This window comes from Anopheles arabiensis, chromosome X, assembly GCF_016920715.1.
Source record: "Anopheles arabiensis isolate DONGOLA chromosome X, AaraD3, whole genome shotgun sequence".
Lineage (NCBI taxonomy): Eukaryota > Metazoa > Arthropoda > Insecta > Diptera > Culicidae > Anopheles > Anopheles arabiensis.
Window position 1 is genome coordinate 3,425,224 of NC_053519.1, and position 13,735 is coordinate 3,438,958.

General features: G+C 51.3%; 4 protein-coding genes across 5 annotated transcripts; 2 read left to right on the top strand and 2 right to left on the bottom strand.

Annotated features, from left to right (window-relative positions):
- The first annotated feature begins 84 nt into the window (after window positions 1-84).
- On the top strand, window positions 85-1,139 carry LOC120905463 (succinate dehydrogenase [ubiquinone] cytochrome b small subunit, mitochondrial). The gene is made up of 3 exons (XM_040316250.1): window positions 85-313; window positions 447-747; window positions 831-1,139. Exons 1-3 carry the CDS (start codon window positions 274-276, stop codon window positions 1,018-1,020), a joined length of 531 nt encoding a protein of 176 aa, XP_040172184.1. The 5' UTR covers window positions 85-273; the 3' UTR covers window positions 1,021-1,139.
- Window positions 1,108-4,015, bottom strand: LOC120905462 (phosphatidylglycerophosphatase and protein-tyrosine phosphatase 1). Of its 2 annotated transcripts, XM_040316248.1 has the most exons (5): window positions 3,909-4,015; window positions 3,628-3,779; window positions 3,271-3,285; window positions 2,628-3,089; window positions 1,108-1,653 (listed from the first exon to the last, which is right to left on the bottom strand). In XM_040316248.1, exons 2-5 carry the CDS (start codon window positions 3,631-3,633, stop codon window positions 1,516-1,518), a joined length of 621 nt encoding a protein of 206 aa, XP_040172182.1. In that variant the 5' UTR covers window positions 3,634-3,779; window positions 3,909-4,015; the 3' UTR covers window positions 1,108-1,515. The 2 variants fall into 2 exon arrangements, with proteins under 2 accessions (XP_040172182.1, XP_040172183.1); XM_040316249.1 differs by lacking the exons at window positions 3,271-3,285; window positions 3,909-4,015 and having other exon boundaries at window positions 3,628-3,902.
- A 1,798-nt stretch (window positions 4,016-5,813) lies between these two features.
- On the top strand, window positions 5,814-7,683 carry LOC120905461 (26S proteasome regulatory subunit 6A-B). The gene has a single exon (XM_040316247.1). The coding sequence runs from the start codon at window positions 6,122-6,124 to the stop codon at window positions 7,403-7,405; it is 1,284 nt and encodes a 427-aa protein (XP_040172181.1). The 5' UTR covers window positions 5,814-6,121; the 3' UTR covers window positions 7,406-7,683.
- Window positions 7,684-8,107: 424 nt separating this feature from the next.
- On the bottom strand, window positions 8,108-12,848 carry LOC120905460 (protein sel-1 homolog 1). Its single transcript, XM_040316246.1, has 4 exons — window positions 10,455-12,848; window positions 9,871-10,354; window positions 8,750-8,954; window positions 8,108-8,664 (listed from the first exon to the last, which is right to left on the bottom strand). Exons 1-4 carry the CDS (start codon window positions 11,956-11,958, stop codon window positions 8,299-8,301), a joined length of 2,559 nt encoding a protein of 852 aa, XP_040172180.1. The 5' UTR covers window positions 11,959-12,848; the 3' UTR covers window positions 8,108-8,298.
- Between the last annotated feature and the right edge of the window lie 887 nt (window positions 12,849-13,735).

Genomic DNA, 13,735 nt, shown 5'->3' on the forward strand with positions numbered 1-13,735 from the left:
ATGGGAACGAGGTGTAGGAATATGTCGCACGTTCTACATACACCTTGCACCGGCCAAAGGCAAACATCACTCACAAACGTCAAACGTCACTGCTAACGTCAGTTGTGAAAGCTTTGGGCTGGAGCAGCGAAACGAAAATATCAACCTCTTTCCGAGCGCCGATTTGTTTTGCTTCAACACTTCGTCGCGTGCGTGTTTGTGGTGTGACGACGAAAGTTTCGGTCGTAAGCGAATCCCTGCCGAGCATTTGTGCCTCCCCAAGAATAAAAAGCGATGGCCAACTGTATCCTGCGCGGCACACTGTCGAAGCCAGGTAAGCTGCGGCCATTTGCGAAAGGGCGAACCAGCTATTGCAACACAGTTTGCCCCGTTCCCCCCGCCTCGTAGTTATTACATAATTAGTGCCCATGCTCGACGGGTTACTAATGGTTCCTGGTTAATTTCAGCGATGGCGTTCGCCCGCACGCTCGTCTCGGGCCAGTCGGCGGCCCTGCCTAGGGTGGCAATGTTCACCGGCAGCCTGGTGGCTCCCGCTGCCCGCAAGGCCCAGCCGCTCGCCAGCACCACCGTGCGCCACTTTGCCGTCTCGCCCGTGCGGTGTTCCAGCGGCGGCAGCCACGTTACGCTGTGGAATGCCGAGCGTGCCCTGTCGGTCGCGCTGCTCGGCGTCATCCCGGTCGGGCTGATGTTCCCGTCCCAGGTCGGCGACACCCTGATCGCGGTCAGCGTCGTGATGCACCAGCACTGGTAAGCTTCGACTACGGGGTACGGGTGAGGGTCATATCGCTAACTGCGCGGGCTTTTTTGTTTGTTTTGTTTATTCTGCGCAGGGGCCTGGAAGCGATCGTCACCGATTACGTGCGCCCGATCCTGTTCGGCACCACCGTCCCGAAGCTGGCCCACGGTTTGCTGCTGCTCGTGTCCGCCGCCACGCTCGGCGGGCTGTTCTACTTCAACTACAACGACATCGGCATCGCGGGCTTCGTGCGCAAGATCTGGTCGACCAAGGCGAAGGAATGAAGCGGCCAGGTGGTGGGAAGAACAATTTAACGATTATTACCTTTAGAAACTAGTTGAACGCGACAGCAGAAGCGAGAGATCAGTAAATTAAATACAAAACACAAACCAAATTTATTGTACATTATATCCTTTTTCCTTTACCGCGCGCTACGCGCCACCCTGAGCAAATTGAACTAACAAACTGCGCGATCAGAATAAATTGGCTTTACACAAACACAAACAAAACCGCGCAATCTATCCAGGCCAACGTTCACGTTTGCCAGCCTTTTCTTAGCTTGTGATGAGTTATAAATATATATATATATATATCATGCTACAATAGTATAATGGACGCACGGCGCAGATTGGTCGTGCCAACCAGCCTCCTCACCGTGGCGCAAAAGGCGTTGCTGCTTTCCATCCTCCCCCTACTCGAGTTCGTTGCATTTGTTCCACCGGCCACCCGGGGGGATGCTTTGTTGGGAGTCCGTCCGCGTGTGGCTGTGCGCTGGAGCTCTACGTTGGTGTCTTTGGCGGGGGACACTTCGTCTGGTGGAATAACCGCAACGCTTCCCACTGCTTGCTGCGGAGCAGTATGTGCGGCCGGCACTGGCGCATATGTTCCACCGCCTGCTCCGGGCTCCAGCCATTTTTCTGGAAATTGCGGGAAAAAGAAACGAACCGTTAATGCGTTAGTGGGCAATAAGATGCGTACAAGGATGAGGTAATAATATTATATAACATAGAAATCACTATACAAGTTTTACAGTTTTTTTTCTAATTTCCTACGTTGAATTCCTACACCAAAACACTATTCTTACGCTGCTCATTTACTGGTTTGTAAACTGAAATTGGATTTTTATTGGAATTTGCCAGGGCAAGTATGGGTTCATCATAGGATCCAGGACCGGTATGGGTTCCTGAACCGGTATGGTTTCATGATCAATTCCAGGTCAGATATAGATTCAGCATCAGATCCAGGGCTGGCATTAGGTCTCGTGCAGTTCTTGAACCAGAATATTTTATGTATTGGTGTCAGTATCTGTATACTTTGGTTTCAATTTTAAGTATCTTAAGGGGCCATCGTACCTGATATTAATTGGGTCTCGAGTAGTGTTGAGTTTAATGAATCTTTTGTTGAGATTAATTCATATGAATCATCAGTTATGAGTGATTAGAATCTCGAATCGACTCTTCAAAGATTCATGAATCTCTACAAATTAAAAGATTCTCCAAGTCTTCATGAATCTCGAAAGATATATGATTCTATAAGATTCATAAATCCTTTAACATGTATATATCTCCAGTGATTCAAGAGTCTTTAGAGATACAATATATTCTAAAAACTGAATTTACGCGATCCGCATGGACCGTCTAGCAAAACAAACTATTAGGCTGCGTGGTTTGCAAAACTATTTATTTGCGCAGCTCTGTAACCTGGCCAAATTAACAAGTTTGCTCACTAGTTTGTTTGTTATTTTGCGAGCAAATGGCTTCAATTTGGCAAATATTTTTTTGCAAAAAAAGTTTTCAAGCAATATTTAATAGATTTTTATAAATTTTCTTTAAATTTGAAGAACATTTTCCGAGCAAAATTGGCAAAAACAAACACCGCCCTTTATACTCACCATAATAAGGTAGCAGCCGACGAGCGTGGCACTGCGCGTCCGGCCCGCCTTGCAGTGCACGTAGATCGTGCCCGGTTCGGCCAGCTCCCCGGGGGCGGCGGGCAGCAGAGCCATCCGGTCGCTGGCCGGCAGGAACCGGTTCATAAAGTTCACCCCCTTCCACAGCTTCTCCTGGCACGGCGACTCGAAGATGTCGGTCGTTTCGAGCTGCAGGAACTCGACGCCCAGCTTGGCCCACCGGGCCTTGTTGTTCGAGAACGCCCACAGCTCGTAGTCCTCGTTCATCGACACCACCGCCTTAATGTTTTCCTTCTGCACCATCTCCTGCGCCACCGACCGGAACGGTAGCGCACCGAGGATCACGTTCTCGTCGATCCGATCGTACCAGTGGCGGGCGGTGATCTTCTCCATCATCACGTTGTAGAACAGTGACGGGTAGAAGGTGATTCTTGCAAACATCGCCTTTGGGAAATGGGGGGAAAATTGGGAAGGAAGAACAAAAAAAAAAGGCTATTTAATGGCTGAGAAAGCGGGTGCGGCACTCCGGCAAAAAACGGATCGGGACACTGCGATGAGTGAAACACACTTTACACAGTGAGTTAGGCACTTTCCCCTACCCCCCGTTCGCCCACCCGGTCCATACCTGGCCTTGCTGTTGCTGCGGTTTAGCATGAAATGGTGTGAAACACAGCAAACAGGTTGGAAATGTTTAAAAAGAGATTGCGAGAAGAAGTGAAAGTTTTTAGCTATATCGGAAGATGAGCACACACACACACACTCTCTCTCTACACTACGGGGTGGGGTTGGGTGATGGTTGGTGGGTATGGACACACACACGCACACATACACAGCGAGGGACACGGTTGCAAAGGCAGGCAAATGATACAGACAAAATGATGCTTCTAAAACACGTAAGCAGGCGGCACACACATGGAACTGGGAAGGTTCAATCAATAGGAAGTATGGAAATTAAGCCAACAGCTACGGTTGGTTACGGTACCGTCATCCTGAAGAGTTGGCTTTTTTGTTACGCTATTCTTGAGTGGTTGTCTTTACGCGCTGCCTGGCAATCCCCACGTTTGCACAATACGGCTCCTTCGCGAGGCAGAGCAGACCCGGCTGCTTTAACTCAGTGTCGATGCGATACAACAGCTACAACAACAAAAACACGTGGTGATTAATTGTGGTGCCGGTCGTGGGGTTGGGGGTTGCGTCGTTAATGTTGAGCTGAGATTTCGTCATGCACGCGACGGCAAAGGAAAAACAAAATAAATTAATCACCGTGCTAAAAATGGAGGCATTTTTTTATCAAACAACAGAAAAACAACACAAGACAGCTTGTTGACAGATGACGTGTGTAGCGCAGTGCTTACAGTAGCGAGTTCAAGGATTGCCCAATGTCCGAACCGGTGTGGCCAGATTCTTTTGGCGGTTTTCGGTAGGAGCACCAACATTTTAACCGTAGAGTTGGCAACCAAATTTACACACGTAAGTTGGCAACCGGCATACCCGGGTATTCCATACGTTTTGACGTATATAATTAACGGTATATGTAGGAAAACAATGCGTTCTATCTTTCAATACATTAAGCAAGTAATACCGATCACATTTTCTCTTCTATTTTATTTATTCATTATGCTTTTTCATGTTATGATAAAAGTAACGCCCAAGTGCCACACATCCTCTAAACGACCACTAAACGGCTTCTGAACGACTCAAGCTCTCAACCTAACCGGAATATAGAAAGACTTCGTTTTGCAGACGGCAAACGACTCATGCATTCTAAAAATAGCAACAAGCTGGTGGTGCCATCCCAAGCGCCACAGATTAAGCTTAAACGACTGGAAAATTGAATATCCATAGAAAAAAAATGAAAGCTCCACAGCTTCATTGGTTTGATCAATAGATGGCGTATTAAAACTGATTATTATATTGCTATCCTGCTATTGGAGTTTAGTATTTATTGTGGTCCAACCTGACTACGCAGTCTGTCCACCGTGACGCGCCTCTCACCGACAGCAGTCGACGGCTGTCGTATGATGTGTGCGTGAAAGGATGTGCGTGAGTTCCCGGGTCGCTGACCAGAGAAGCAAAAGGGGAGGATAAGGGAGCGAAGAGAGAGAGCAGACACATTCGTGCGGTAGAGCTAGGTTAGGATAAACGGGCCCGTTATAGCATTAGTATAGGAATAGGGAATAAAGTTTTATAATAATTTGTGTGGATACCTTTAAGTCTTGTTTGTTTCGAATTGTTTTAATCCCCGTGCATCCGACACAAAAGTATCCCAAGTGCCACAAATCCACTAAACGACCACTAAACGGCTTCTAAACGACTCAAGTTCTCTACCTAAACGGAATATAGAAAGACTTCGTTTAGCAGACGGCAAACGACTCATGCATTCTAAAAATAGCGAAAAAGCTGGTGGCGCTCTCTGTTGGAGGGATACCACAACCAGTTGAGCTTCATCGCTTGGAGGAGAGCTTTCTCATTTCCCCTGTACTGTTGTATGGTTTCGCATTGAAGTTATGCATCGCTAGAACTAGAACGGCGATACGATTGTTTAAATACTAAACTCCAATGGAAACCACCAGCACTAAAGCAAGTGAGATTTGAGTGATGGTCGTTGGTGTTGATACCCACGTATCTGACCACACGACCATTCATATAGATTTTTGCTCAGAAAGTTAGAAGGCTATATAGGTCATGATAAGATGAAAGTTGTCGAAACACATTGCAAGAAAAGGATAGCAATATAATGATGAGTTGTAATACGCCATCTATTGATCAAACCAATGAAGCTGAGGAGCTTTCATTTTTTTCTATGGATATTCAATTTTCCAGTCGTTTAAGCTTAATCTGTGGCGCTTGGGATTTTAACAATCGTATCGCCGTTCTCAATTCTCTCACAGCCATCTCTCACCTGCAGTCTGTTAAACTGTTTGAGGAAATAGTTTTACGATTTCTTGGTGAATAGTGTGAAAAAATCTGTGATTTTCGGTAGGAAAAATGAATAATCGGTAGTTTTAGGGTGGTCATCTGTGAATCGGTAAGCATTTCAAAAATCGGTAAGAATTGTTATTTCTGGTCACTCTGGTCCGAACCGAGCAAAGGGTGGGATCGCTCAACTGCGCGGTGTAAACGTGCGTACGCAACTCATCGCTGTCAAGCGGTGCCGCTTCTGGGGCGAAGGGGACAAGGAAGCACACGGCAAGGCAACCGGACAGCGTGAGTGAGCAAAAGTGTAGCGGGGGCCTTTCTTCTACCACACAGAAATCGCAAATATAATCATAGTTGACAGCGTCGGAGCAGCGAATTTCAATAGTCATCTTGCGAACAGCGACTTGCACTGGGGAGAGGCTTCGCACCAGAACTAGGAACGCGAAGACACAGCGCAAGACGGTACACCGATCACAATCAACCGCATCAACGTAAATCCCGGAACTCCTGCCCCATCAGCTCCGTGCAAGTGCGGTAAAAAGAGAGTGTGCTGAAAAATGGCCGGAAATTTGGAGGATCGTGAAATCTGGGAAGACTCGGAGGAGCTCGGCGAGGAGGTGCTGCGTATGTCGACGGACGAGCTGGTCAGCCGCACCCGGCTGATGGACAACGAGATCAAAATCATGAAGAGCGAGGTGGTGCGCATCAATCACGAGCTGCAGACGCAGAACGAAAAGATTAAGGACAACACGGAGAAGATCAAGGTGAACAAAACGCTCCCGTACCTGGTGTCGAACGTGATCGAGCTGCTGGACGTGGACCCGCAGGAGGAGGAGGACGACGGGGCGGTCGTGGTGCTCGACTCGCAGCGCAAGGGTAAGTGTGCGGTCATCAAAACGTCCACCCGCCAGACCTACTTCCTGCCGGTGATCGGGCTGGTCGACTCGGACAAGCTGAAGCCGGGCGATCTGGTCGGCGTGAACAAGGACTCGTACCTGATACTGGAGACGCTGCCGGCCGAGTACGATGCGCGCGTGAAGGCGATGGAGGTGGACGAGCGGCCGACCGAGCAGTACTCGGACATTGGCGGGCTGGACAAGCAGATCCAGGAGCTGATCGAGGCGGTCGTGCTGCCGATGACGCACAAGGACAAGTTCAAGAACCTGGGCATCCACCCGCCGAAGGGTGTGCTGCTGTACGGGCCGCCCGGGACGGGCAAAACGCTGCTGGCGCGCGCCTGTGCCGCCCAGACCAAGTCCACCTTTCTGAAGCTGGCCGGCCCGCAGCTGGTGCAGATGTTCATCGGCGACGGGGCGAAGCTGGTGCGCGATGCGTTCGCGCTCGCGAAGGAAAAGTCGCCGGCCATCATCTTCATCGACGAGCTGGACGCGATCGGTACGAAGCGGTTCGACTCGGAGAAGGCGGGCGACCGCGAGGTGCAGCGCACGATGCTGGAGCTGCTCAACCAGCTCGATGGGTTTAGCTCGACCGCCGACATCAAGGTGATTGCGGCCACCAACCGGGTGGACATTCTCGATCCGGCCCTGCTCCGGTCCGGGCGTCTCGACCGCAAGATTGAGTTCCCGCACCCGAACGAGGAGGCGCGCGCCCGCATCATGCAGATCCACTCGCGCAAGATGAACGTCAGCCCGGACGTGAACTTCGAGGAGCTGGCCCGGTCGACGGACGACTTCAACGGCGCGCAGTGCAAGGCGGTGTGCGTCGAGGCGGGCATGATTGCGCTCCGCCGGTCGGCCGTGTCCGTCATACATGAGGACTTTATGGACGCAATCATGGAGGTGCAGTCGAAGAAGAAGGCTAATTTGAATTATTTCGCCTAAGTTGGATGACGGAGGGGAGGCTACTTTTTTTTCTGTTCCATTTCTATTCCCAACCGCGATTTTCACACACAATCGTCAACAACACAACAATTGCACTGATTGCGCTGAAAATAAGGCGCTGAAAACTGATTGTAATATTTTTCGAAAACGGAGCTGAGCGTTAGGGCAAACTACAGAAGGAGAAATATGCAACACACATGTCGTCCATAACGTTTTGCTTTTTGTTCACGCCTCTGGAAATAAATCTACCCGCAATACACGGTCGTCTCTGTTCCAAATCAGTCTTTTACATTCATTTCTCGCTGTACAGGTGATAATATAACCGTTTTTTCTCCCGTCGTAGAGCAAAGGTAGGCGAGCAGTTTATGTTTGCCTTCGGCTAGGTACTAAATAACATACCCATTGCTATTTAATCATAGTGCGCTGACACCATTCGAACGGCGCATATGGGTCGGCCCCGTGGCACAGACTTAACAGTATGGCCCGCCTTGCGTTCAGGTCTAGAATGGACCGGGACCTCCTATCCGGCTGCCTAGTGTACTGAGTAAGACACAAAAAGGCCTGTGTATAGTGTTAGGACGTGTTACACGTTGTAGAAGAAGGAGAAGTGTACACATGAAACATTTTGAAGCACGTGTACACACTGTGTGCGATGAAGAAAAAGTTTCGGAATAAAACAACAAAAAAAGAAGAAAAACAAAATTACACACGAGTGATTCTCTTCATTTACCTTACAGCTGTGTCGGTGTGACTATGTGTGTGTGTGTTGTTTGTGTGATAACTATTTTGAAACAAAAGGTAATATCACATTTATTTACAATAGTTTAAAGTTGGCCCTTACTTTCCTCTCTATCTCTCTCTTTTTCTCTCGGCCGTACCCTATATGTGCCTCTCTACTCAACGTTTTCATTTAACGTGGCATCTGCTGGCTCGGTATTGCGATTTGCCCGGTTTTCTGCTGTTGCATTTCTGGCGCTGGCAGCTGCCCGGTGCTCCTGCTCGCCGGTGGACCCGGACGGGGCGGCGGACGTTGCTGGCGCGTCATCGCGGTCGGTCCTGGCCGGGGACGGCGGGGCCTGCTGGCTGCTGCCACCGGTGCTGGTGGCGGCACCGGTTTGGTTCGGTGCCGGTGGGGCACGCGGTACCGGGCGCCGGAAGTACAGCACGGCACCGCACAGTATCGTGATGACCGTGATCAGGTACAGGTCCCAGTTCGAGGCAATATTTTCATCCAGGTTGAAGATGATTTTCAACGGCGTCTAGAGTGGGGAGGGGAGGGAAATCGGCGAGCGTTAGTAATCGTTAGCGGTGGAATGGGAAAGCCGAACCGAACGAACGACTTACCTCTTTCAGTGATTCCAGCTTGAAGAGCAGCTGCAGCTTGATGAGGGCCAGCGTTACCGGGACCTTCGCGTCGACGCTCGAGTCCGCGGCCAAATCGTAGCACCGCTTCGCCAGATGAATGTCCTTCTTCATACCGAGCCCCTGCTCGTGCATGTAGCCGAGATTGAACATCGCTTGCGCGTTGTTCTGCTGCTCGGAAGCCATCCTGTGGGTGGGTTGAATGAGTAGAAAAAGATTGAAAAAAAAAAAGAATCGATTCTGACTAGCTTTGATATTTTGTGGAATCGATTCCGGAGAGTAGGTCCGGAATCAGTTTCTGGAATCGGCTCCAGTATCGAATTCGGAATTCGGCTGGAATTCGGCTCCAGAATCGGTGTCGGCTCCGCAATCAGAATCGGCCCCGGAATCAAATTCGATTTCGGTATCTCAATGAGAATAGACGATTGGGTTCAATGGAGTAACGATTGTATCGATAGCCGCCAAGAACCTAAATTTACTTGTAAACGATCCATTCCCATGGAGATTCCGGGGCTGAATTCGTTTCTAAAACTTCTGATATCAATTGTAGAACTGACTCTGATTCCTGAGCCAATTCTGATTCCGATCCCGAAGCTGATTACGGATACCAGATCGATTCTAATTGCGGAGCCGATTCCGAAATCGGAGACGGCTTCGGAATCGGCTCTGGAATTGGAATCGAAATCGGAATCGATTGAGCTCCAGATTCAGAATCAATTCTAGAATCGGAATTAATTTCAGAGTAGGAATGAATTCCAGAATCAGAATCGTTTTCCAAAATGGAATTGATTCTAGAATCGGAATTTATTCAAGAATCCGAATAGATTCCAGAATTGGAATAGATTCCAGAATCGGAATCAAATCCAGGTTCGGAAACGATTCCAGAATTTATTCCTAACACGGAACTAGAACCGAGTAGTTTCGATTCTGAGCTCCTACCACTAGATCACACGATTCTAGAATCGAAGTTGATTCCAGAATCAGAATAGGTTCCAGAGTCGGAATAGATTCTATAATCGGAATCGATTCCAGAATCGTAATCGTGTGAGGCGGTCGCACGGCTTGCGAAATGTTGGCGCAACCCGTTTCCCACCAGCTCTCACCTGTAGTGGGAGGCAGCCATCTCGTAGTCGATCAGAGTGCCCATGCCGTAGTAGTGGTAGTCGCCGAGCTTCACCTGCGCCGCCGAGTAGCCCTGAGCCGCGGCCCGTCCCCAGTACTGCAGGGCGCGCACCAGCTCCTCGCCGCGGTCCTTGAACAGGTTCACCTCCTCGCGATCGAGCAGGAAGCCGGCATTGCTTTGCGCCACCTCGTACCCCATCTCGGACAGCAGTGCGTACTGCATGAACGATTCCTCGAACCGGTATGACCGGTAGTCCTGGTAGCCGGACATGAGCCGGTCGGCCCACTTGCCCCGCTCGGCCACGTTCTTGAACAGCTCGACCGCGGTCGGGCAGGACCGTATCATGCCGAGCCCGATCGCGTGCATCTGGCCGAGGTTGTAGAACGCGAGCACGTGGCCGGACTGGGACGCGAGGCTGAAGTACTTGATCGCAAGCTTAAAGTCCCGCTGCACACCGATGCCACCTGGGTGGGGCGAACGAAATGGAAATTAATTTCAAATGGAATTGCTCTCGCTTCCTCTCCCACTCTCTCTCTCTCTCTGGTCCACGTGTCATATACTTACTGTAGTACATGTTGCCGAGCTGCAGCTGCCCGTCGACCCAGCCCTGGTCGGCCGCCTTCGCAAAGTACTTGAGCGCCTTGCCCGTGTCCTTCCGGACGCCCTTGCCGTGCAGGTACATGATGCCGAGCCCGCTCTGCCCAACCGGGTTGCCCAGGTCGGCCGCCTTCTTGAAGTACTTGAAGGCGGTCTCGTTGTCCGCCTTAATGTTGTCGCTGCCCTCGAGATAGATCTTGCCGAGGAACGCCATCGCCACCGCATTGCCCGCGTTCGCCGCCTGGCTGAAGTACTGCAGCGCCCGCTGGTGGTCGAGCGGTATGCCCCGGCCGCCCTGGTAGTGCAGCTGGCCGAGCCCGACCTGCGCCTGCACGTCGCCCTTGTCCGCCAGCAGCTGGTAGTAGTCGATCAGATCGTTGTCGAGGATGCCCGAGCTCGGCCCGGAGTTGTCCACCTCGTCCAGCAGCCGGATGCGGTGCACCGCCGCCCCGCCACTGAACGTCACCTGGGACGCCACCTTGGTCGCCACCTTGCGGTAGTAGTCGAGGGCGGTTTCGCAGCTGTTCGGCACGCCCACGCCCGCCCAGTACCGGTAGCCGAGCGCCATCTGGGCCCAGGAGTTTTCGCCGGCCGCCGCGAGCGTGTAGTAGAGCAGCGCCTTCGCCTGGCTCACGTTGAACCCGATGCCGGCCGAGTACATGAAGCCGAGCCCCATCTGCGCGTCCGGCAGCCCGTCCGCGGCCAGCTCGAGAAAGGTGCGCTTGGCCGACTCGATGTCGAGCGGGACCGGATTGCCGAGCAGCTGGGCCCACGCGACGTGGCTGCGGGCGAGCGGGTGGCCCTTGCCGGCCGCCTCCACCATCAGCTTGTGGCCGAGCAGGCGGTCCACCTTCGTCCGGTTCAGCACGCCGATCGCATGCTCGTAAATCTGCTGCGCCTCGACCGCCTCCTCGCTCGGCTGCCCGGCCGCACTGCCCGGGCCCAGCCCCTGCGCCCCCGCCTCCGCCTCCTGCTGCTGCTCGATCTCCTCGATCTCGGTCACGATGTTCTGGATCAGGCGCTTCTGCACCTCCAGTATGTCGTACAGCACGGCCGGTATCTTCTTGTTGTCCTTCTCCTTGCTGAAATCCGTTATCTGCACCAGCTTGATCGTGTCCAGGTCCAGTTTCTCCCACGGATGCTGCTGCTGCTGCTGCTGCTGCTCCGCGTCGCCCTTGCGCTCCTCCCCGCCGAGCCCGTCGATCAAACCTTCGGCCGCTTTGCGCTGCTGGTTGGTGCCGGACGGCACCGGACTCTCCACCCGCTCGCCCGTCGGCGGTGTTGCCGTCGGCTGCGCTTTACCGTCCTCCCCGCCAGCGTTTTCCTCCTGCTGGCCGGGCGTTGCCGCTTTCAGCGGCACCTTGTCCACGTTCGTCCCATCCGCTCCGCTCGCCACGGCCGTGACCGTGACAAGCAGCAGCAGAAGCAGCGCCGGAAAGGTACGGCACCTGCCACCACCGAGCCACATCATGCTTCGTTCTCCCGCGACCCCCTCCCTCCCTCCTCACGGTTGGATGCTGCTCACACTAGCCCCAGAGCCCCCGCACACACACACAGAGATTGCACCCGGCTGGTTCGATCCTTTCCAGCAGCGCGTATGTGTGGGATTGGCGTTGATTGAGGTTGATCGGGTGTTTGGTGGTGGCCGGGCTGGAATGTAGGATCCTCAAAAGGACTCTTTCTCTCTCTCTCTCCCTGTGTTTTGTCTTTCCTTTCTGCTTTCTCCGCTACTGTTCGTTCGAATGATTGCAGACGATTGCGTTAAGCAAAACAGGAGCCTGACATGTTTAAAAAACTCTCTCACACACACACACACGCCTGCAAATACACCTGTCAGTGTGGCGAAAAAAATGACGTGTCCCTTGCTGTCGCTCGCACACAACAACAACAACAACAACAGCAACAGACGGGCGAGACGGGGGCGACTGTTTTGTTGTTTCGCTTACGGGCAGTCGGGCGTGTTTGATGACAACATTGCAGGCCAGCGAAACACACGCACACCTCCTGCGGGATGGTGGGTGAGGCGGGATCTGGTTTGAATAGCTGGATTTGAGCTCTCCCGGGTGCAAAACACACACACACACACACACGCACTCACGCGCTCCACAGCTCTTACGGAACCACACCGAAAACCATCGTGTGGCGGCACTTTTGTGTGTGTTGCTGCTGGGAAATGTCCACTTTCTTTTTTGTGTTTTGGTCTCACTAATGGCGATTTATCCTGCGGAAGAAAACTGCCAATATGTGCACTGATCGGAATGCTTTTTGGGTGCTGCTGTGTTGTTCTATTTTGTTTCACTCTTTCCCTCTCTCCGCTCGCACTCTCTTTTCCTCTCAACACGTAGCGTGCAGGGAATTTCGTAGCGGGATCAATAACTGGCAGCACTGCTGCAGAGCCCACTTTGACAGCTGTCAACGACGGTACGAATAATACGTTGGCACAACTGGTATAAACGGAAAGTGGCCAGAACCGTAACCGTGACCGCAAGTTTGGTTGAAATAGGGTAATTGTACCAGTTTTCGGCAGTGTACCTATTTTCGGAGGGGTAGTTAAGAACGTGAAATTCTACAAAAATGCAATAAAAAATGTTTGAAAACATAATTTTGAAGAGAAAGTATCCTAGTTTTTTTTTCATTCATATACGAAGTTTCACGTACAAGTTTCATTGTGTATTTAAAAAAAATCAAATAAATTGTACAGATTTCATTGTTCTACAGGTTTTGTGATTAAGCGAACCACAACAGTAAACCAATGAAAGGGTGATTTTTATGAAAGCTTTTTTACTTGAATAATTTATTCTTACTTGTTTGGAACTTTAAAACCACGATAAACATATTATTTTTCACTTTAAATGCTGCCGAAAACTGGTACAGTTACCCTACCCTACTTCGGAAACATTTTTTTCTGCTAGCATTAAAATTCAAAAAAAGTCGTTGCAAGGACGCGTATGCATTGGTTCGCGTTTGGGATGGTTCGAGCCGCTAGCATGTTTCACCAGCCCGCACACATACCCACCCACACGGTTGAATAATTAAAGGGACGGGAAAGCCGTCCACTCCGATGCCACAAGCAGCAGAAGAAGCCCTGGCAAAGGGATGGGAGACGTCTAGCGTAAAACGCGTATATCCTGATGCATACATGTCTCCCCCAATGCCTCTTCTGCGCGCTGGCGAAGGGTGGCGATTGCGCAGTAGCCACCAAGGGTTACGCTTGCACCGTGTTGAACGGTATTTAGTTATACGCGAGG